The 24864-nt window shown below is 44.0% G+C and overlaps 1 protein-coding gene across 9 annotated transcripts in view; it reads left to right on the top strand.

Moving 5' to 3' along the window:
• PATJ (PATJ crumbs cell polarity complex component) overlaps window positions 1-24864 on the top strand; it is a 145984-nt gene that overhangs the window by 70281 nt on the left and 50839 nt on the right. For all 9 annotated transcript variants that reach the window (XM_068690720.1, XM_068690726.1, XM_068690728.1 and 6 more), the window contains 2 exons: window positions 16977-17173; window positions 24638-24729. In XM_068690720.1, coding sequence (XP_068546821.1) covers window positions 16977-17173; window positions 24638-24729 — 289 coding nt within the window. The remainder of the gene's footprint in view (window positions 1-16976; window positions 17174-24637; window positions 24730-24864) is intronic.

Here is a 24864-nt window from a genome sequence, read left to right as displayed (position 1 = left end):
TTTGCATGAAAAGGATGCCTGGATAAATAATGTTCATTAACTGTTACTTTGCCGTGCGGTGGGTCATTAAGCATGATAGTACCTGCAGCGAGCAGTGACATAAACAAACGTTTGAGGTGACTCGTGTTTGGGGACAGAGATGTAATTCGAATGCTAGCAGAGCAAGGCAGTGCACAAACAGCAGCCGTAGAGCATCAGTGGGTCAGATGTGGGAAACCAGGGAGCTGCTTCTCCCTGCATACTTTCATAGGCAGCTTTCATCTGCTGGCAGATGTAACTGTTAGCTTGTGGGTAGCTTGAAATTAATATAATTGATGGCATCTCATAATAGAAACAGACAGACGGTTTGCCCTTAAGGAGAGAAAAATCTCAGAAAAATAGGCCCAAGGTCGTCAGAAGAAAGACAAGCACTGAGTCTGTGTATGATGAGGATTTGAGCTGCTTACAGCATTGAATGTTTGTCAGGAATGCAGATATCTTGAAGTACATGCTGGTACAGCAATGGTACAAGGGGGTTTCCCAGGTAAGGATTCGGATCTATCTCTATATTGTATTTGTTTCCAGCAAGTCATTTTAAGCATTTTTAGTGATATTTTAGAACTAGTGAAGTGCTGGAGATTAGAAAATAATAGCACAGATCTTATTATTTTTTTTTCCTCAGTTTAAAGCATGGACATTTAGCATGATTAGAATACTGAATGCATTTAATGTCTTTAAAATATTTTGTCTTGTGTTTCCTTATAAATCACTGTTTCATTGTAGGTGGGTGTTCAACATTGTTATATACAAAACTGATGCAAGCACGCCAGTGCTTAAAGTATAAGAATTCCTAGCATTAAATTTCTTGCTATATAGAATAATCTACTCTTCCATAACTGTTATTGTAATGTAGAGACAGATGGCTGAATTTTCTTCACTTTGCTTGTTAAGAATGTGTTAGGTAAATGTTTTTAGACTAAAATAAAAAGCTGCTGGGGAATCTAAACTGAATATTCAGCATTTTCTTGGTATAAGGAGGCAAAACAAGAATAAAGCAATGTGATAGTAAACAAATGAGCTATTTGCAATGAAGGATAATCTAATCTTTAAATATTGCCTTAGATTGCATTTGTTCTTAGGTATGATCTTTTCTACCAACACAAGCCAGGTATCCAGAGAATAGCATTAAAATGCTAGGCATGAAATATACTGATTTGATGTTTTAAGGTTATTAAATTGTTTCAGGCTTGGTGCAGGTAGCTTATGTTTTTGGGGGTCTTTGATCTTATGCAGGTGTTACAGATAAGCAATTTCATATAACTCCCATCATAGATGGAAGATGATGTCTGTGGTATAAATCTGCATACACAAGTATCACTGTACAAACTTGCTAAGAGAGGATAATAATACAGGTAGATGTTTATATTACTCTCATTGAAGAACAGTATCACTGCAATGACTTGCAACTAAAGATATATAAACAAGCATGCAAATATTTAAAGAAATAAATGAAAGACAAATACTAGCCCATAAAAGGTGGTTATGTGTTTATCTTCTTGAACGTCTGGTTTTGAGATAGGAAGATATCTTTCATCATTACCATCATAAATTATGTTGCTCCACTGCACACAAAAAAAAAAAACAAAACCTTCTGCTTATGCATCATGTCTTGTCCAGACTAGCAAAGAATGGCTTTTAGTTGGAATACAGAATAGATTATTTGCATAATAGCTCTGCTCCAAAATGGTCTGTTTGGTTTAAACAGTAACTCCTCCAAATATGTAGTGGAAGCAAGCCTCTAACAGAAGGGGAAGTAAAAATGTGAAATGACAATAATTTTATTCTTTACAGATGTTACTTAATTTTCTGCAATATTATACTAATTGAGACAGCTGTCCAGAATAACTTCTTTAACTGTTTGAGAAAGTTGAAGTTTTTTTCCTCCTCAGTCTTAAGTCTTGATTCTCTCTTATTCGACACAGTGGCTTAGGGGCTAGTCATCAATTTACCTTCTGCTTTGTACAGATATATAATTGCTCTTTATCAGACTAGCTGGCATTTAAAGAGCGATCCAGAATATTTATCTGTAGGTATGCTAGCTATAGTACACCACAAGACTACCAAACTGCTTCATGGCATGTTGTGGCTACATGCATGTTGAAAACCACTTGCAAGCTAGTGATGTGAGGAAGGATACACACACATGTATGCACATGTGCACGAAAGCCTTTGATATCTGCATCAGATGAACATCTCTATTTTATTAGCAAATTCGAAATACTTCTGCTCTATTAAAATTAGGAGGGATATGATGATGGGCTAGAGGGCAGGTAGTTCTTCCTGCTATCCTAGAAGTAATAACGAGCCTTTTATTACTAGTATATTTACAGGCATGTCTGTTTGCCTTGTCAGTGTTTAGAGATCGCAGCTTGAGCTTTTCAGTCTCTGTCTCATAACAAAAAGTTATTAGGGGCAATGTTAAAGCATCGATCTTTTGGGAATCATCAAGGAAGCAACAGCTTTCTGTTGCTGTGAATGTAAAAAGTGCATGTCTGCTGAGCGGAGGTAGAGAGGAGGTCTGAGGAGCAAAGCCCTCCGAAGCTGAGGACCCAGGGCTGTGCTGGCATCCCTCTGCAGAGAGCTGTGTGCGTGGGCAGCATCTGTGGCTGCTGGCTCCTGTTCTGCATGGGCCTGCTGGTGCTTGTTGGCAGTGAGGGGTGAGTGCCTCCATCGAGACACCCGTCGATCCCATTGTGCACTGATAGGTGCCTGCACACGAGGAGCCTGATCTGCCTATGTGCAGTTTACCTTTGGAAAGTATTTCCAATGGGCAGGTGGCACATCAGTCTCTGACCAGTGGCTTCTTGGTGCTGTGTGCTCCCTGCTCTCCCACTGCCCTGGATCCGTAACCAGCCAGTGCCAGGATCCACAGCTGTAATTCAAGATCCAGGAGCAGAGTCAGCCTTGGCATCATATGCCGGGGTCGTTTTGAAGAAGGTAAGGGAGAAGGGGGAGCATGGTGGAGGAATGGGATTTGTTGGGTAGAGCATGCAACAGGAGAATAGGGCAGGTAAGGGGACTGTTTGGGTCTTCATTTGGGGGAAGGACGAGTCTCAAGTGTGGAGGAGGACCCCAGTCTTCTGCATGTCTTTGTGTGCACATAGTCCAGCACAGAGCCAGCAGCTGCTGCTATTCCTAAGAGCAGTGCCTGAGCAAACTGAATTTGGGAATTGTTGTTCAGGTAATGAGAGTAGTACTGCCAGGTGACAGAGCTACGGTGGATTACGTATGTGGCAAACCTTGACTTCCTCATACCATTTTGTGGTTGTTCTGTAGATACCAGATGCTTTCAACTTTTTTTTTTGTTTAATGCCTTAGGTATTTTCAGAGTTTTTTTATCACTTACCTGAAAACCAAGTGCATTAGCTATCACATATATATAAATATTCTGTCTTTTATCTGAAAATTCAGAACCATAAGCTTAAGCTGTGTTATTTGACCTGTCAGTGTTAAACTTATGTATTATACTGAACCAGGTGCTCTGTAAAGTGGGGTGGGAAGTTGCCATTTCCATGGCATTATGATCCTGGGAATATTGTGAGATATTGAACATAAGTCTCGTATCTGTAACACTTGGTTGCTTAGGGTGGAACCACATACTGGAATTAGGAGTAATTTGGAGGGAAATGCCATGTAGTGTTTAGGCACAAGGCATTCGTTTGTGTGTGCACGTGGCATTCAGTTGTGCCTATTTACAATATGCTTGTGAGAACAGAGTGTTTTTACTCCATCCAACAATTCCTCAAGATATTATACTGTATTTTTTATCCCTCACAGTGTCTTGGCAGTAAACAGCAAGCAGTAGCACTTGCTGTACCTTAAAACAACATTTGAGTGTATGTCTCATAGCGCTGCGGCCTGCAGCTGGCCTGGCAGGGCCCTGAGGGCCTGACCTGTGGGGCCGCGCAGCCGCAGCCATTGTTGGGAAGGAGCAGGGAGGAGATCCTGAGGAGATCCCTCAGCCCCTGCCACTTGGCCCTTCAGACCTGTGTGTCTGCTCTGTGCTGGATTGTAAACCTTACTGCATACTGTGTTCTGAACCAACAAGTATGTTTCTTTCAGGTGTTCGGCAATAAACTCAATTCGAAACCACGCAGAAGTCTGCCTGTGATTTCCTCCATTTTGTAACCTGTTATCCTCTCAGGGATACGACAGGTTATTTGGGGATTATCACAGTATCATTTTGTTGTGTATCGTTAATGTATTTGAATAGGCAATGCAGCAATTTTACCGCGAGACCTCATTTCGGGATTGAGTTGTTAGGTGCGGAAGATGTGATTTTTGAAACACTGCTTTTCAAGGGAAGAAATCCATTAAGTGAACAGCCTGACAGAGTGGCGAGCAGTCAGCGAGGTGTCATTGAAGGGGCGAGAGAAGAGTAGGAGGGAAAGAAATGAGATGAGACCAGGACTTGATGGACGAGGGAGTAAGTAGAGCTGTATGCAAGGATGAGCACGGGCAGCTTATGAGCTTGGGCCAAGAATGCCATTGAAAGGGATTTTATGAGGAATGGGGAGCGCAGCAAGGCCTGTCGGCCACGGAATGATGCAGTCATGCTTTTGTGCATGCAGGAGGCACGTTGTGGCGTTGTAAATGGGACGGACTCGCACAGTGACACACGGCGGGGAGACAGCCTCCTCCAAGGGCTGAGCCAGCGGCAGCTGCCGGCAGCGCGGGTGGATGGCTCTTGGCGTCGGAGCAAACCGAAGGGCTAACCCTTTTGGCACCCCTTGCTGGGTTGTTACAGCAGCCAGTCGGTACATCTGCTCTGGCCCTTCCTCCCCATCCCTGGAGAGCTGTGTCGGCAGATCCCTCCTTTTCCAGCTCAGCTGCTGCCTGCCCCCTGCACGGAGGGGTTGAGGACAGGGGTACCCGTTGGGTTCTCTCCGTGCTGCCTGCAGCAAGGAGTTGAGTGTGGAGTTGTGAAGAGTTTAACGAGTACTTCTGTGAGTACTGAAGCTAATGAAGTTGGATTCCTACGGATTTGTGTCTCCTGCTCGACTGACTTGGGTGTCAAGGAAGGTGTGAGCTCTGATTTAAGCTTTTCCTGCAACTGGAGCATTTTTAAGGGCTTTCTCTCATGTGAATTCTTTGGTGCTTTATTAAAGTGTGATCTCACACTGAAGCCTTTCCCTCAGTCAGGGAATTTATCAGCATTCTCTCCTCTGCACAGCTGCCTATTTTCATGAACCTTTTATAGTACCTTTGAGACCTCTAGTCCACCGTCAGACTTGCATCAAATTGGCCTGCAGGTCAAAAGTTTTGGGGCAGGAGCTTGGATGCACAAGGTGTGATTGCAGAAGTTTCCTTTCTAGAGGAAAGCAGAATAAAATGATTTACCATCTTAGAATTTAACTTAATGTAAATTAAGGGATTAAAATATAAGGAATAAACACTGGAGCGTAACCCCTGGACCGCAGTTGGGTAGACCTTGTGTCTGTTCTAGCTTGGTTAGTCTGTTGGATGCCTTGGTTGGCCATGTGTGGTAAGATACATAAAGCATCTTGACCCATCTGGAGCATCATGCCACAGGCTCTGGAGGTTAGATGGCCATTTAAATTTTAAAAATAAATAAAAGGCGGGATCCATGGAATTCCAGCTTACCTGAAAGACACTGTTTATTCATGAGGACCAAGATTTGGAAGCCTCTGGATCATCCCTTTTAAAGGCTAAATTCATGCAAATGAAAAAATCAGTTGAATATAAGCTAATAAAAATAAAAAATACAGTAAAAACTACCATACCCCAGTCTTATTTTTCCCTTGTTTTTTAACTCTCTCTCTGAGTTGATTTCCTCCTCCAGTCAGAGTGGAAAAAGTAAGTCTATTTAATATGGTCAAGTTTATCCGTTTAGCTCTTCTCCTTTGGATAAATCCTTGGAGGTGGATTTCTTTTTTCTTTTTCTAGAAGGAAAAAAATGTGCTTGACATATTGACATATTGCATGCATTTTTAAAATACATCATCAGTTTTCTGATTATAATTACTCTTTTCTAAAAATGCCTAAGACTTAATGCATTAATATCTTTATTTCATTAAATACATTAAAGTGAAGCTATTTTTTACCTAATGGCATATTTTGATACTGAAAAAAAATGACTGTTAAAATACTCTGTTCACTTGTTTGCAATTTTATTTTTATTCTGCAGAGAAGTGAATGCCGTGCTCAAAATTGCTTATGTGAAATGTGGTATAAGCAGAGATGTCTGCTAATCCTTCACTTCGTTTTACTCTTTGAGAAACAGAAAATAGGTCTGTCACACTCTGTCCTTTGGAGAGATTAAAAAAGTCAGAATAGAATTTCCAATACAAAATATTCTCTTATTTAATCAAGTTATTAAGTTGTATGATGTCATAAGTGTAGCTTAAACCTGATTAACTGCTTGGATAGACTCTCAAGACAGCTGATTAACTAAGATGTATGGTTTGTTTGGGGAGAGCATACAACTTTTAGGATTTCACAGTGATTTTAAATAGTGGTTTTTGTGTGGTGAGGAATTGTTTATCTATTCATCTGCCCAGGTCCCCTCACCTTTACCTTGTCACCCTCCTTTCATGTTTTGGTATTTCTCAGGCTGAAGCTCCACCATGTGAGGTGATATGACTGCAGACAAAAAGGAGGATCGCTGTGTGCATGTCCCCACTCCAGTTGTTTAAGGTGTTGGGGTGATTGTTACCCTTCCCTTCCTCAGCCTGTTCAGCCAACTCATCCAGCAGAAACCTGTGCCACCATTAAGCAGGACTGGTTTTCTGGTGGGTTAGTGACCTGCACTCTCTCAGCCCTCCTGAAACAGGAGAGGAGAGAGGGGCTGTGTTCAAGGTGGGAGCGCAGCCAGGCGCCAACGCTTGCTTTTGGCCAAGCCTTGTAGCTCTGTGGCTGGCTTGGGAACAGGATCCTGTGGAGTAAGATCACTCACCCCAGGAGAGATGAGTTGGGTATTAAAAATTTCGTTTAGAAATGTGGAAACAGGTAAGTTGGTCCCTGTCTTTGCGTGCCTCTCCTGGACTTGAAGCTTTATGTAAGGAGCCAGTAGTTGCTGGCTGCTGGTTATGCCATCAGCTCATGTCTCTGTTTCACCTGGAGTGCTGTGATGAATGCAGTAGGCATCACGAGCAGGATATATGCATCGTAGCTGAAGACAGGAAAGATATAGTAGAATAATTATTAGTGGGTATTTTTGCTTACAGAAAAGGTTTTAGAGTGAAGTTATGGCTGTGCAGTTGTTTTGTTCTAAGGTACATAAATCAGAAGTCTCCAGCACGGTCAGGTGTTGCAGTCATTTTCCTTCTTTATTCTTCATTTTACCTTGGCAATCAAAGGCAAGCCGCGACATTGGGGAACTCTGCATTATACTTAAAAGACAAACAAAAACTCTGGGCATTCCTTGGTGTTGCAAAAAGGTAGAAAATGTGACTCAAGTGCAGTTTGATAGCTCAAAGACCCAGGACCTAGAACCGACCCGGGTTTACTCTTCTGAAATGTTTGGGCTCTGTGGGGGCACTGCATGACGTGGGGAGGTGTGGAGTGGGCTGTGCCTCTACTGCTTCTCGAACACGTTGCTTCCTGGCTGCATACCCAGAAGTGTGCAATCATGGGACGGACACGTAGCACATCAAAATGCAGTGCAGGGCTGGCTTTAAGTAGCTGAGACCTCTCAGAAAGAAAGGGAAATGGGAAACCATAGTTTCAGTGTCCTTTGCAAAACCAGGGGACCCTAAAAGTCATCTGATAGCTTGGGAGTGTTTGAGCATCTGTAATCAGTTTGGTGACAGTGTGTGAGCCTAGCAAAATGCTGTTTCTTAATAGCTCCCTGAATCATACAAATGGAGGAGACAAATAATACTAAGCAGTGTTGTGGGGACGGTCGGATCTGCTTGTCTGCTCTGTCTGCAAGTACTCCCTATCCCATTAAGTCCTCTCAAAGCTGGATATGCATCTTATTAATATTAAGCTGCTTTTTATTTAAATTGTATTTGAACTAGTTCTCTGCTTTCAAACATACATTGTAAGTCTTCAATGGCAACTTCCATAAGGATCCGAGCATACTCTAATCAATTAACATAACCTAAATGACAAAAGTGCATATTTGGGAAATGTATGCATTCACCCAGAGAATTAGGAGAAATCTGGACCCGGAGTTGCCTGTAAGAAGCCAGCTCTTAACTTTTTCTTCATTTGCCTGAAACAAAGACCTATTCTCTCCACAGCTTATTCAGCTAATTCAGTGGGAATAAAAATAGCTTATCGAACTCGAACAAATTGTTAGAAGCTGGAAAAGGATATTTTTCTTTTCAAGTCCGTGAATAAAAACCGAGGGTGTGAAGTTGAGAGTTGTCAGTTTGGAAATTATGGAAGTGTTTGTGGCCGCGGCGTGATGGCAGAACCTCCTCTGAGGTCCCTGCGCGGCGCTTTTCGTTAACTAGGTGTCGGTGAAGGCCCAAAGACAGACAGAAGGAAATCTTTGACAAAGTGGGAATTGGACCATTTAAAAATGTTTTTTATCACCGTGGAACCTTTGGTGCAATTCGGTCTCTGCTGTGGGCAACAATACATTTGTTTAACGCTCCAATTTTAAATGACTATTTATTTTATTAAAAAAAAAAATCTTATTAGTCAAAGTTGGCATCTTTGAATGTAATATTTTTATTACAAAGCTGTTTCTTGTGTTTTAATTGCATTCTAATTCCTGTCCAAATACAAATGGTGTATATCACTAGGAAATGTATATACTGTAAAAGAAATGTTGTTCAAAATATCTGACGTAGGTGATAAATATTGAGCATCAACAGATGTATATTAAGTTGTGTTTCCTTAAGTGCTCGTGTAGTATTTTATCCCCATAGTTGGCATACAGAAGGCACAGACTATGTAAATACCATCTTTTGTCACAGATAAATGTATTTTTAGTGGTAAATAACCACTAGGAATCATTATTTAGCAGAAGAACTGAAAACTTTAAAAAGAAAACAAAATACTAAACAGGCTTAAAACTTACTGTTAAGATCCCTGCATTAAATCACATCTCAAATAGCTGATTTTATCTGTCTTCCCTGGGCCTTCTCCCTGTTCAGGCTCTATTTTCTATCATGTGGCCGTGTGGGTATTTTCCATGGCTTTACCCTGCTGGATGACTCATCCGACTTTAATCTTTTCTAATCATTGTCACAGCATATTTTAAAAATTGTTATACAAACAGATTTAGACTACTGTGGTGTGGTTTTTTTATCTATATAAATTTAATTTAGCCTGTGTCAAGTCTGTTACCTAGCATTGCTGCCTTGCCAGGCCGTGCTTCCCCAGCAGAGCAAGCGATCGTGCCAGGGTCATCCCTCTCCAGCCTGCTCTTTTCCCAGCCAGGTCTTTCTTTATTTTTTTTCTCCCTCTGTCCATGTCCTAGGATCAGTTTTCAGCCAGTTCAGTGAGTGGGTGGTATTGTGGCTTGTTATTGCAACAGCTTTTACAGAAGCTTTATGTTTTTTGGTCTATATTCACCAATAGTGTCAATTCCTCTGAAGGAAGCTCTTCCTTTAGATCTGCGGGCTCATCAGTACAGGTTATGTATTCTGGTCAAAGAGTCTTTATTTTATGTCCAAAAGTTTCATTTTTTATTTTTATTTTTTATCCTGTCCACCTTTAGATGGAGGAGGTTCAGGATCCCATTGCAGGTTCACAGATTCAGAGTGAATCACTGTGCAAGAGATGTCTCATCATCTTCTGAGAGGTGTTCCCTGTGCTCCCTTTCCAGTTACTTACAGCTGGGAAAGTAGGGGCTCGGCCCATGGGAGCCTTCGTTAGGTAACAAACTTCCAGGTTTTGACCACAGTCAGATGCCGTTCGCTTTAATGAGACTTGGTGCAGAAAGATTCCGAGATAATGACTGTACTGGTCTTTTTGTGGGAACATCATTATTTAAAGATGAAACACTGTCAGGTCGAGTTACTCTGTTGCTGTCAGGGGAGGAAGAATTTAAATTTCACAATATTAATTTGTTAATGTGGAGACCAAGCAGAAAAGCAGCGGATTAGAGCTCTCCCAGTATTCCTTGTTCAGACTCACACACACTTGATCTTCCTTCTAACGAGCAAGCAGCTTTCAGATGCAGGTGTAGAGGAGAACGGACCGCGCAACGTGAGCAGCAGCAAAATGGGAGCCGAGCAAGATGAGCAGGAGCCAAACAGAAAGCCTGCTCCTACTAAAAAGTTGCTTAGAAAAGAGATCTTTATCCAAGTTGTGAGTATTTTTCCAAAACTCCATTGTAAAATGGGTCATTGAAACATCCTCTGTCACAGCCTCTGTGTATCTCATTGTCTGAGCACGTCGTGCACCCTTCCAGGTCACCCTGACAATCGGGTGCAACAGCCACAGCGCAGAGGCCAGAAGAATTTCAAATTTCCTTGAGACTGAGCAGATGGGAATCGGAATTTGAGTCTTCTGACACTGCTAACACGTGCTGGCTTCCCAGAGAGCTGTGTTAGGTCAGCCTCAGCTCTCCTCTCGGGAGATGCAGCGTGCGAGACCACCGGCTCCAACAACCGAGCCTTATTTCCAGGGTGCTCTGTGCCATCACCACTGGCTCAGCTGGCAGCTCTGCTATTTTGGTCTTAGATGACTGATGGCACAACATAATGCAGTGTGATATTACACAGAAGAGTATTTTTCTGTGGGATTTCTTCAGCTACCTCCTCAACAGCCGAGAAATGGGGTCTACGTCGGCTGTCTTTTGAGGCTGTACCGTGGTTTAAGGCTGTAATGAGATGAAAATGTCTACACCTTTTGTTGGCCCAAGCATCAGCTGTGATGTGATGTATTTCTATGCATAACTATTTGCATGCTCAAAGAGGGTTTTATCAAAGGGAAAATGTCTTTGTTGCTGGTTGACTGCATGTAATCAACCGGTGGCAGTAGGAAGCTCAAGCAGCTACTCGTTCTGCGCATCTCCTAGCCAGATAAAACGTTTCTCAGACACGAGGAGTAGGCAAGAAACACGTGGGCAGCTTTTGCCAGGCTTTTCCAGCACAGTCTGTGAGGTGGTGGCGTCGTCAGCTGGAGCTCAGCAGTCAGCGCTCCGCAGGAGTGACTGATTGCTGGATCACAGCACCCAGAGGAGGTCACTTCTGAGTAAACCCGAGCGCTTTGATGAGGGTTAATGCATAATTTGAAAGGCAAATGAGTGGAAGTATTGTGTGCAGGGGAGAGGAGATTCCCTTATAATCAGCAGTTATTAGCATCAGGATGTTGTGTTCAGCATGCTTTCGCTAAATCTTCTTTTAAGTGTTGAGGATCTCACATCAGTCTGAATAGACTCGTCACGTCCTTCTCATCTAATTAAAACCGCCGAGAAAGATGCAGCATCCCTTCCTCCCTGCTCAGAGAACTTAAATACTGTGTAAAGAAAATATGGCTTCTAGAAGGAAGCTTTGGGCCTGAAACGGGGGAAAAGTAGCTGGCAGAAGCCTGTCTGTTCAAAATAAGGTGGTGATGCAGGTCCGTGGTGTTACGGGCTGCAGCTGGCCTGTTTTTTCAGGCAGGGCTAAATGCCTCTTTAGATATCCTGTTCTCTAGGGTGTGATGGTTCCTTGGTTGTAGGAGGAAAGAAATAATGACTAGATAACTGTTTCTAAATGCCACCTGCTCCTGGGAACAAAACAAAATGGTATTTGAAGTGGATTACGGAGATTCTCATTACACCCTTGTTCCTGGATTAGTCAGAGATTACTAGGAGAAACTTTTACCTTCTTGTGTAGGAAGGGTGATGTGAGGGACAAGCAGGATTTAAGGAAAGCATTGGAGGAGACAGGAACTTTTGGTGAGCTGCAAAGCAGTGCAAGCATTTGCGTGGCACGAGAGGAGCAAACCCAGATGGGAACCTGAGCTGATGGCAGCGACCAGAGGTACCAAATAACTGCCTGAATCCCTTCACACACAAATGGAAAGAGGCAGCCTTCAAGCAAGGGTAAGGATACAGGTTTGGGAGAGTACAACTTGTTTTTTGCTTGTGCTTGGGTGAGTTGCATTTGTGAGGGTATTAGAGCCCATGCCAGCTGCTCATTTAGAGAAGATTTAGCCTGCGGGGCACCTGGTGCACGCTCCCTCCCCTGTATGTTTAAGCTGCTGAGCTTTGGGATACAAAGGGAACCCCAGAGCTGCCCCATCCCACCCCCAGGTGCTCCCTGCCCGCCTGGCTGCAGGTGAGATCACCTCCAAAGGTGTACAAGCTCCAGAAGTCGCCATCCTCTCCTCTCACCCCCCCAGGGAGGGGGACAGGGCATAGCAAGAGTCTGGCTCTTCTATTTAGGGTTGCCAGTGTTGAATATAACTGCCCTATTTTTCTCTTGTGTGCTGGTCACTGGGAGAAGAATGCAAATTAAGTTACGGAATTTAAGAAAGCATTGCAGAAATCATCTTCCCTCTATCGGTTTAAAGCTTATGAAAACAGACAGGTGCATCACTTCTGAGATAAGGTTTGGAGAACTGCTTGCCTCCTCGGAGCTGAATAGAGAGCTAGCGGGAAGATTAAAACAATCAGCTTATTATATTATTAGTAGTGGGAGAATTCGAAACCCCACTTGTTCAATTACGGTCCCTTAAATATGCTTATTTGGGTTCTTGTAAATTGTAATCAGTAAATTAGACACGCTGCCCTCGCAGCTCCAGGGTTAGCTTTCAAGGGACTTCCCACTTTAAAAAAATAAAAAATAAAAAATGTTTAGAGTGAAATCAAGAAGGGAATTAGTTGTTTGATATGCAAGGATGGCTCCGCGTGGGGGATGCCGGCTGCATCCTGATAGCTATCTGCTGAAGGCAAAGCCTCGCTGCTGGTGCTGCAGCGCTGCTGGCCCAGCAGAGGAGTCTTGGAAATGCGCAGGCTGTGCCCGTGCCCTGTGCCACGCCATGGGAAGGGGAGCTAACACCGTGGCAGTGAACACGGGCTGATAAATGGGGCCGTCGTCGAGTCTCCAGAGGCCAGCCTACGTTGCTAATAGTTGTCTGAGGCGGCGCAAGAGGAATGGGAAATCCTCGCTGTCACCTCCTATACGCAAACGTGGGCTGTCCTTAATTTCTGTAGTGGTTTGCCTCTCCCCCCTCTCTTTTTGTTTTGTGTCAACAGTTTTAATATCGGGCATTCGATCCCAACACCGGTCAGATGGCCGAGTCCAGGGCTTGTTCAGCCCTCTTCTTACTTTCCTGGGCGGGCTGATTGCATCGTGCGGAGGCAGCCTTCAAAGAGAAATCCCTCTTCCCTTTCAGCTCCTTGAACTGGAGGTTTCAGCAGGTGTGGGAAGCGGGCTCCTCAGCCTTTTGCAAGTGTTTTGTGTGGCTTTGCAATGCAAAGAGCCTCTGGCCTTCCTGGCAAGTGGCCTGTTTCTTCAGTGCAGATAAATTGTGTGTTTGTAGCAATGCTACATCGTGCAAGCTCAATGTCCTGACCATATCTTCCCCATTTATTTCCCTTATCTCTCTTTAATATAATAGGGCTAGCGGCTGAGGCAGGGAAACATATGCAGCAGCATAACAGCACGTTGTCTGAGAGCAGTTGTCTTCCATTTCCAGGGTTTCTCTTCTGAAATGCAATTGTCTGCTAATGTCACCGGGAAACGCGACTGCAGGAGCAATGGCTGGAGTGCGTGCCTCTGCTTTTGGCTCACGCTGCACCCGTACAGTATTTTTAAAAGCAACTGGCTACAACCTTGGCTAATTAAATGCTGCTGACGAGCTGTGTTTGCAGAAGTTGTGGTAGGCACGTTGTCACCGAGCGGGGAAACTGCTCCGCAGCGCCAGCACAAAACGCGCCGCGTCCCACGGGCACGGCAGTAACAACCGAATTACAATTGCCTTGTGTAAAGGATCTGGTAATGAAGGCAGATAATGGAATTCTTCGCCAAAGCAGATGCTAACTGGCTCCCCGATGCTAGGCAGGGAACTGGAAAGTGAGACCAGCTGGGGGCAGAGGGAACAGCTGAAAAAGGCATTAAAAAGGAGACGCCTTGGATCCGCGTTTGTTTAAGCAGTAAATACTTGTTTAAAAGAACCTTATGAGATTCTTATTAAGAGGCAAACTGAGAATAGGATTACACCGTTACAGGAAGGCAGCGGGATGCCCGGAGGAAAGCCGTGTGCGGATCGGAGGAGGGAGGCACCGGCAGCAGTGGGAACAGCGCCTTGCCTTGCCGCTCGCACCGCCAGGCGGGCGGCCGAGGACAGCCCTGGGAAGCGTGTGATTGTGGGAGGTGGTGCTTGTGCCAGCCACAACCTTCTGCTGCTCCAGGAGGAGACGGCATGCCGCCTAGGGGAGCCCTGGTTTTAAGGGTAGGGCGTAGGGCGGGCTCCTCTCATCCCTCGGTGCGTGAACGTGCACATGGCTGCGGCTGCACGTGCTGGCGGTGCCCTCCCACCCCGCTGGAAGGGGTTTGCTTGCAGCATCGCCTTGGCTGCTCACATAATTGCTTCATAAATGAATGTGATGATTCAATGAAAGGCTCATACAGGCAGAGGTTTCCCTCTTAGTATGGATTTTCCAAACAAAAGCACATGGCGGGGCAACCCTTTAAAAAAAAAAAAAATGAGGCTGTGTTGCACCCTAGCAATGGCCCCACCTGCTGATTTTTGGAGGGCTAAAACTTCCTCTTCGTTTCAGCCCAAGCTGGAACAGGAACGCATGTGTACTGCTGAACAGCAGGCGCTTTTCCCACCTGAGAAGAGCAGCAGGAGGAAGCCCTGCAGAGCTCACAGACTTCCAGGTGCCGAGGTCCCTGTCTGCAGGTTGGGGCTGGAGCGAGGGGTCCGTGCACGGTGCCACCGCCCTGCTCCTGGCCTCAGGCTCTTGTGGGGCAATTTCAGGGAGTTTCTCACAAACAAGAAGCATCTTTAGGAGCTGTCCCTCAAGATGTGCTGCTCCATCTGCACGGCGTTGAAGCGTGCGTCTTCTCCTTTTCTCATCTTTTCCGATGCGCTGTAACAGGTTCGGTTTGCTGTCAGCTTGTGCTAGGCAGAAAATGGTGGTCTTCAAGCCTGGACTTCATTTAATGGGGAAAAAAGAACATTAAACCCTGGTGCTGTATGAAACGTGCACAGCTGCGGTGCTGCTGGCGCCTGCCCTACCTCCAGGAGCAGCACTTTCAGGACCTTCCCCGCTTGCTGCTTTTTGGCAGGAGGCGTCCCGCATACCAAGCAGAAAAATCACACTTCCCAAATTCAAGTAGCAAATCACACCGCTAATTACTTTTTGACCCCATTAGTTAGGAAATATATTACAGGGCTGCGCAGCTACACGGGTTGCCATTTAATGCAGTTCTGTGAACTTTTGGCATGTAATTGATAGTAACGAGCAAGGTTTCTAATTTGTCATGATATCCTGAGTTTGTGCAGACCTCTGCAGGGCTTTACAAGCTCAGCTCTCTGGGGAAAGCGTCTAACCCTTAATATAACCCTCCCAAGCTTTTAGGCTCAGGCTCCAGGCCACCAGGGGTTTGGGACAGGGCAGGGAAACACCAGCCTGGAAATACAGCAAGGGGGAGAGCTGGTTGCTGCCCTGACTGTGGGTTTTACCCTTGGGTGCCTCTGGGGCTGGAGATAAAGGCTGTTTGGGTGTCCCTGCCAAATCATGAGGGGCTGCTGAGGCTGGGGAAGGACCTTGGAGAAGGGCCAGGGCTGGCACTGTCACCCTGGCAGCCTGCATCTGCTTCGTCCAGTCCTTCCAGCCCTCTTTATTCACTTTTTGGTGCTTCCCTCTCACCTTCCCCAGCTCCTTTCCCCTCTTCTTTGTTGTCATGGAAACACACTACGGTGGTTGAAATCGTGCTATCGAAACACACTTCCCGTGGTGGAATGGTAATAGCTAATATTGATCTAGCTGCTGCTGACTCAGGGCTATGGCTGAGCATGTAATATCTCCTCTCGCTCTTCTTAATGCATAATGCAGCAGTTTCCTTCACCTTGGGCTCTGCACTGAAGGTGATACCCAGGCACACCAAAGCCCCACAATCTGCTGTTTTAAGATGTGGCCCAGCTGTGCTGCTGGGTGCAGCTGGCATTACAGAGCTGGCTGCAAAAACCACAGAGGACAAACAGAGAACAAAAAATACCCTTGCTGCATTTGACCCTTGTAAGCCAGAGTTACGGATGTCCATATGCCAGCAGTGAAAAGGCAGTCAGATTAAACTGTCAGCGTGCTCTGTTCCACTGATGTGCAGTGTGCTCCAAATAACTTTGTGAGTATATTGCATTCTGTCACAGAAATGCTTGAAATGCAGACGAAAGACAAATAACAGCCTTAATATCAAGCGAAGCTGCCTTTAAAGCCATAATCATTCACCTGCATTGTCACTGACATCTGCACAGCAGCACGTAAGGCTAAGTGGAGCATCATAACTGTATTCCTGAAGCACCAGAAAGAAGCAAAATAAAAGATTTTATCTCGAGATGTGGATTTGCAGTATGTTTGTAATGTAAGCTTTTCCATTTCCTACAACGGGTGGTTAACCAGCTCCAACTTTATGAGGGTTTTTGTAAGGTGAGATTGGGGTACCTCTAGAATTCCCTTGTTTACCCTCTTTTCAAAATATTTCTGTTTTAGAAACAGTCTATTTTGTACATAATTAAAATAATGCAGTTCTCATGTGGACACAATTTGCAGCTGATACTGCATTTTGATCCTTTAGTGCTACAGGGACAACTGGATGGCTTCAGGGATGCCCAGGGTAAAGGTGCATCACTGAGAGCAGTGTCCTGTCTCTCTTCGTGGCCTTAACTGTTTGGAAAGCGAGTGGAGGGAATGCAGGGGTTAGGTACAACACGTCGTCTTGGAATCTCTGCTGGAAAGACCTCTGTTAATAAAGTCTAGATTCTGTGAATTCATCTATCTCTAGCATCTTTGTGTGTCTGTGAGCATCTGCACGTAGATTATCTTGTATTACAACTCATGTTATGTTTCTTTATAGAAAAAATCAGGCAAAGATATGCAGATCTACCGGGAGAGTTGCACATTATTGAGCTTGAGAAAGACAAAAATGGGCTTGGACTGAGCCTTGCTGGCAACAAGGACCGATCTCGTATGAGCATCTTTGTGGTTGGGATCAATCCAGACGGACCTGCGGGACGAGATGGGAGGATGCATATTGGCGATGAGCTTCTAGAGGTAAGTGCCTTCCCTAACTACTAAATAAGGATCATATGGAGAGAGGGAGAGGCATATGTGAGGCTATCAACTGAACCTTAAATAAAGCCTTCAAGTGGAATTGGGTGACTGAGGCAAGGAACTGCACTGATTTATGCCAACTGAGAACTTGCCCTTTGGCAGGTAAATGTGTTTTCAGTGAAACAAAAATCATCGGCCTGTGAAAACTAATGTCTTGTCAGTGAGGTCTGTGCTCTCAGCATGTTCACAAGCTATGCTCAGGGAGGGACTGTTGAAAGGCAGGAAGGGAATAGTAAATCTGTCCTTGTAGCCTGTATGTGGTTTTGCAGGGAAATTCACACCTTACATTAAGAAAGGAAAAAAAGCTAAACCCCCTCAAAGTTACCATATGTGTTTTTACAGATGACAGGGATATCCCCCATCCTGAAAATAAAAGCTCGTGCTGTAATCTGTTTTGATTTGTTGTAACTTAAAATACTTATTTTCTTTAGTCGTGTCTGGCACAAATTCACCGACAAGGGAAAAGAGCTCATCAGCAAGCAGAGTATTTTGTCTTCTCTTTTTCTGCTTTCTCCTTGCTTTACCTTCGGATAGCAAACACACATTTCCTGCACTTCATCTGATTTTTGGCTGCTGCCAAATGCCACTTTTCTGCAGTACCTGCAGCGGTTCCCCATGTCATGATTGCTTCGGCAGTTTAAAAAATCAGCCATCCCTGGGGATCTTTTCCTTTAGAAAGAAGCTTTCACAGAGGAGCAGGTATACAGCGACCTACCGCTCTCCATGGGTGGTGATTTTTGATCTTTCAGCAACTCGCTGTGGCATCAGAGAACCAACTATTTTCTCATGTTTCTTGACTTGAGAAAAAGCAATTTGACTGCCTGGGGATACCTTGGGAGTACTCAGAATTTTCTAAGCATTTGTCATTGTCTAACAGTTCTATAATTACAGGTTTTCAATGCACGTGGTACAAGAAAGGTTTGTTTTGCTAGAATAACAGCACCATCTGAAGCTTATTATTTTCTTCTTAAGTGTGATAAATGGTATGAAGGTCTATACCTTGCTGAAGTCGTGTAGGTAAATGACTTTTTCCTTCAAATTTGTTTCCTTTCCCTGGCACCAGATTCTAATGGTAGAAAAAATAAATTGTTGAGTATTGGCATATACCAGTTGAAAGGATCTGTGGGACTGTTTTTCTGTATGTCATAGGCCAGGTAGTTAAAAAGAAACTTGAAAGAACCTTTTGTATTGGTACGCTTGCCTACAAAGAGGGATTCACAGAGGTTTTCTTGTATCTCATGAGTAATTCCTTGTGGTGATTGTTTGATCTAACGCTAAACGTTGCTGTACATGAAGCATCTGTGATTAATCACAGGTATCTCAAGGCTTGGGGTTTACATGCATGCCCTGTGTTATGAGCAGCAGTTTCAAAAATATTGCGTTGCCCTAATTCCTCTCCCTGTCAAGTCGGAGATAAAGTGGTTTTTCCTTCAGTGGAAGAGAAGTGATGTTTGTTATCTCAAAAACGCAATATTTCAAATAAACTGCAGTTCAAAGGGCCTTCAGTAACTACCTCTCCTGTTTACCTTTGCAGTCAAATTAAAGGTGTGTCACCAGCGGGCAGAGGTGTGAGCGCTTCTGAAAGGATGTGGTGATCTCATGCTGGTCCCCAGTGAGCTTGTATCCCGTGTCAAAACATCCTGCATTACAAAGGAGCGGGCTGTGTATTAGTCATGTACAGATGTCTTATGTTCACACCAGCGGTCAATTATTCAGAGCTCCGTTTTTTGCCTTTTGAAAGCATTTCAGTGTTGTATGTGAGCAGCACTGAGATGGAACTAATGGGCATGTACACTGGCAGGTTTGTTCAGTAAGCAGGAGGTTCAGTATCCATTTCAGTAACCATCAGGAATCCCCATATCTGAGAAATATGCAGGTCACGGAGGTAGGAATATGACTTCGTGTTTCTTCCCTGCCAGTCGTGCAGGGGTCGGGGCAGTCGGCTGCCTTCACTTCCAGAGGCAGTTAGAGCATCAAAGGCTGCTGGAGGAGCACTAACAGCAAACTTAAAGCGTTCAGGAAGTGATGGGGTCCAGATTGTTTGTTTTTTGTTTTTCTGCTTAAAGACTTAAAATTGGACCGTTAGTACAAAAGCACTTGTCTTCCATGGGACCCTCACCTCATTCATGGCCCTGGACAGTCTGGTACTGAGGAAGGAGCCTCTGGTCCTTTGGGTGGTGCTGCCCTGCAGGTAAGGTTTCCATCACTCTGCCTGCAGGCTGAGCTGCTGCTCATTGCCCACTAATAAAAAAAACTTGAAGCCATTATCCTCGGTGTTCTCATCAGTTTGTCAGCAGATAGACCACCCTCAATTCTCTTCTCACTGGATGTTTTAAATGCGTTTGCATCTGCAACTTTGTTTGCTCATCAGTTTTGAATATGTGAACATATCAGCAAGGGAAGGATCCACATCTTAAAAAAGCATCTAGAGTGACTCCTGTTGGCCAGTGTTGCTCCATGAAAGCAGCAGACGCTGTTGCAGCACGTGCAGGTTATTCCTCTTAGCTGCTGGGGGAAGGTTAACAGGTACCTGTGTATGGATCTTATCTGTTTTTTTTCTTTGAACTGGAGTTTGACTGAACTTAGCTGAAGGTTATGGGACGCTGCCAAACCGCCTCTGCTCCTTATTCACAAAATCCTCTGTCACTGAACTAAAGAAATATTATCTCACTTTTAGCTTCTGCAAACAAGCCTAGTCTTTTAGGGGCATGATCCTGACTCATTTTCAAAGTCAGTCCGGCCTATATGTTGGGTGAAATGCAGGTCAAAATAATAATAATTAAAAAAAAAGGTACATGATCTCCCTTTTTTATTTTTTAATAAGTCTTCTGTGATGTATTTTGGATGGGTGAGTGGCTGGAGAGAGCAGCCATTGGAAGGAGAAGGTCCTTTCATCCTGCTCTCATACCCTTCATGGAGGAAAAGTATTTGGGGCAGAATTTGGTCCCTGCACAGAAGGATGTATTTTTACCATGGCACAAGCTCTGCTTTTCTGTTCTATTTCCAAGTAAAGAAGCCATCTGTGGTGTTCCTGCCTGGCAGTCATGCTGTTCTAGTGCAGGTGTCTGCACTGCTTCGTGTCTTATTACTACGGGCTCCGTCCTGCCGCTGACAGTGCCCAGCATGGCCCGGGGCACGGCCCCATGGTGCTGGACCCGTGCTGCTCCTGAGCACTGCATGGCTCTGTCCTTCTGGTACGTTTTGTGCACACTGACTAATCCCCCTATTATTATAATTATTGTTTTTGCTCCGTAAGGGAGCCGACTGGTCTATTAACGGAGCGAGCTGTTCAGAGCCCTGCTGGGCTGAGTTCCCCACGCTGGGATCTTCTGCCGGCTGTCCCTGCTTACCTCGCTGGAAGATAGAAAGGAGCTGCTCTTCTGTTTTGTACATCATTTCTGGAAGGACCAAGAGAGCCTTCAGAGTCCAGCAGCAGCGTGCAAGTTACCCGATGTCCCTCCCGGGCAGCGAGAGGCAGTTCGTGCTCCTGCCGTTTGTCGTACCCCAGTGCTGGGGCCCTTTGTGCTAAACGTGGCTTTATTGGGATTTTGTTTGAGACTCTTAGGGAAATAGAAGTGAAGCTATAATAACATACCAGATAAGTCAGTATTCTGCCCAAGTAAATGAACGGCTCAGCCAAAATCACGTCACGTCTGTCTTAAAATTGGGGGAATTAGTGCTTTGCTCTCGGTTCTTGTTGGGGCATTATTGTTTTTGTCCTCTTCCAAGATTATGACTCTGGATTAGGCAAGTAGCATTATCCCTCCAGCACAACAATGACTAGAAAGAAGGGTTTCCACATGAAAAAAAATCATCTTAAATGATTAATCCCAGTAGTGATAATTGTTTTTTAATTCCTACTTTCAGCATAATGCTCATTTTTCATGTACTTAGTATACAGCTTAGCAATTAAGGTTAGACAGCAGGAGGCTGTCCTTACGCCATCGTTCTGTCCATCCAGATGAGGCAATGTTTGAGCCTGGGCTGGGTGAGAAATCTGGGCAGGAAAGAAGAATTTGCATTCAAATTAATTATTTTATTTTTCTCGCGTTTTCCTACGTCTTATTACTTTGGGTTTTGGTGCTTTTTGTGGGTTTTCAGTTTATGCAATTTGATCAAAAACTTCTGGAAACATTTCCTGTTGTTTCAGAGAATCTGATTAAATCTCAAAATGTTACAGTTCCTGTGATTAGAAGACAACTGATGCGTTGTTACAAAAAATAGTTGTAGGAAGCTGTGTCACTCCTTTGAGTTATCATCTGACTTAATTTTCATAAAAATCAGATGATGCTAATTTTATGGATTTCCATTATTGCCCCATTGTTTAAAAAATAAAAAGTTTATTTTGGAAATTATCCAAATTTAACATTTTTCTTCTGCAAATTAAAGTTTGAGAAACAAACAATCCTTTTTAATGTTTTTCTCTTAATGAAATCTCAATTCCTAAATTGAGTTTGTACTTTCAGGTGTTTTAGTGTGTGTGAAACAAAACTTTTGTATGTGAAGGCAACAATAAGTTTGGCATCATGTGATAAAATTTGCAATAAGGCCGTGTTGAGTTGTATCAAGGATCCAACTTAAGTATGCTGACCTGGCCTCACACCTCACTTTCATCTTTCTCTTTGCTCTCTTGTCTTTCTGAGATGTTTTACAAAGAGGCACTCAAAGAAGAGTTGAGGCTGGCATAGGTCCTTTTGTTTCTTTTGTTTGGTCAAAGCTTTGTTTTGCTTTTCTAATCTTGAACGAGAGAAGTAAAGTCCAGATTTATAGGTTTTGACTCCTGGAGTACTATGGGCTTAATGTGACATATTCCTTTATTTAATCTGAAAGATTTCGAATGGCATTGCTTACGAAATCCTAAATGTTCTTTGTTGGTTTATATAAGTAGGCTTTCGTGCTTTGCTCATCACTGTGGTATCTGAAGCCAAAGTAACATTAATTTACTTTGCAAAAGAAAGTAACCTTTTTTTTAAAAAAAAAAATAATAATACTGGCTGTAATAACTATGTGGGACAGTCCAAAATTGTGGAGATATATTACTTTGATTACCCATTCATTTTGGTATAATTAAATAATTATAACTTACAGACCTAGCTCAGAGTTAATTAAATTTTGGACTATTTGATACATCTACTGAAGAGGATTAATTTAGCCAGAGCAAAGACTATAAATTTTCATCTAAGTCTGCTGTTTAGAAAAATTGATGGTAATTTAACTAAATCCAAACAATTTGTAAGGCATCCACTACTCCCAGTGAACAAGTTATTTTTGAACCTAGTGGAATTAAGTCAACAAACATACTGAAAGTTGTAAGTCCGGCCTGAAGCAGAATGCGAGCAGGTATTCAGTTTTGGCACCAGATGGTAAAGTTGCCCTTGATCAGAGAATCACAGAATCATTAAGGTTGGAAGAGACCTCCAAGGTCATCTGCTCCAACACCCCCCTACCACCGATGTCACCACCAAACCCTGTCCCCAAGCACCACGTCCAGCCTTTCCTTGAACACCCCCAGGGAAGGTGACACCACACCTCCCTGGGCAACCCGTCCCAATGCCTGGCTGCTCTTTTTGAGGAGAAATGTCTCTTCATTTCCAACCCGAACCTCTCCTGACACAACTTGAGGCCATTCCCTCTAGTCCTATCACTGGTTATCTGCGAGAAGAAGCCGACCCCCAGCTCCCCACACCTTCCTTTCAGGCAGTTGTAGAGAGCGTTAAGCTCTCCCCTGAGCCTCCTCTTTTCCAGACTGAACAACCCCAGCTTTTCTCTTGTACTCATGTTGCCTATTCAACTGATGACCATGCCAGTTGGTTTTGACCCACTGAGAACCAGAAGGGAGCATCAGCAACCTGCCACTGCGGCCAACCTGTGTGTGTGACACCAGGCTGTAAGGCTTGGGCCAGTTACTTCTTCAGGTGAAAAAAATCTTCTCTGAACACAAACCCTAAATCCAATACAAACATTTTCAGCAAGGCGAAGTCCAGGAATCACTGGTAGGTTGTTCCTGGGCTCCATTATCTGTATTGGTTTAAACAGAGCTGTTGTACCAACTGTGAGTGCACATATTCTGCTGTAAAGGATGAGTGGGGAAAAAACTTGAAGGGTCTAAATGAAGCTGGCTGCTCACTTTGGAAGGTCGTGTGAGCAGTCCTGTCCCAGAGAGCTGCATTAGTAGAACCAAGATGCTCTGAGGGAGGGTTTTGACACGTTAAACGGCAGGCTGTTGTGCAGCCTGGGGGCATCTGATGCTCGCTTAGATGCCGGGATGCTGCACGAGGTGAACTGTGAACCTGAACTAACATCTCAGCTCCATTCCTTTTGGTTTCTTTTTATTCAAAGTTTGATTTTGCCTTGGGTTTGGTAGCAAACACCAGAGCAAGCAGAGGTGTTCATGGGTGCAGGTAAATAATTGCTCTTCCACAGATTGTTTTCTTGATGTTTATTCCAGTGGGAATAGTCAATGCTGAAGACAAACCTCATAGTCCTGCTCCCTGCTGTCACGGGAGGATGCTTTCCTTCACCACCTTTCTGGGTGTCTGGTTCAGAGTTTTAAACTCTTCAAGTCTAAGAGTTTTAAACCTAAAAATCATCAGGGTATGGCTAATAGACTGCTCAAGGGTTTTGTCAGTCTCCCTGACATAATCTTATTTTTTCCATGGTACTCAGCACAGCTTTCCCTTTGTTTAAATTGTTGTGGTATGCCTGGCTACCTTACGTACTGCGTGTAATCGTTGTGGTTGTAGCTTGTGCAAGCCTGAGCTGAAAAGTGAGCATCCTCTTGGGGTACCTCTGAGGCAGGGGCAGTAAAAGGGGTGCTGAAGCCCAGAATATTGCAGCCACTGAGGTGCAGCAGGGTGTTAAACACCAGGCCTGCCTGTGAAATGCTTTCTATTTTACCCTGCGGGTTATTTTTGTGATAGGTTACTGAGTGTGCTTTAGGTTGGCTTAAGAGTAGGTACTCTATTGATCTCAGAGGTCCTGTTGTGCTTGTTAAGGTCCCACTCACTGAGCGTGCACTGGGAGGCATCAGGCATCGTATTTTCCTTTAACTGAGAAAGGACTTCTGGTACCTACAGACAGAAAATTCCTGGAGCACATACTGCATTAAAGCCGTGCTGTTTCCCTCTGAAAACTACGGGATTGTCTTGTACTCAGAAAACACGTCCAAAGTAGTACCTGGTGTTTCTTGCTGTGATTAATTAAGTGTTTGATGCTTCACAGGCAAAGTAACGTGGTATGTCCTGACATTGCCTTCTCTGTCTCATCTCCTTTGCCGTTGGTTTTATTTCCTTCAGAGGAATGGAGGAGTCAGCACAATATGGAATTCTTGGTGGTGTGAATTAGAACAAAGCATACATAGTTTTGAACTTCATTTGCATGAAAATCTCTTTTTTGTTTTAACAGATAAACAATCAGATATTGTATGGAAGAAGTCATCAGAATGCTTCTGCAATAATTAAGACTGCCCCTTCAAAGGTCAAGTTAGTTTTCATACGGTAAGAACATCAAAACATTTGTTCATAATTTTGCCTATTCTGTTACATATTTACATCTGTAATTTACACATTTAGCCTCTTCTGAAAATGATGGGCTTACTCAGTTCTTTGTGGAGTGATATAATCCTTTTCCTT

The sequence above is a fragment of the Anas acuta genome, chromosome 8, assembly GCF_963932015.1.
Source record: "Anas acuta chromosome 8, bAnaAcu1.1, whole genome shotgun sequence".
NCBI lineage: Eukaryota > Metazoa > Chordata > Aves > Anseriformes > Anatidae > Anas > Anas acuta.
Note: the sequence above shows the minus strand (reverse complement) of the source record. Positions and strands in the feature narration are given on the sequence as shown.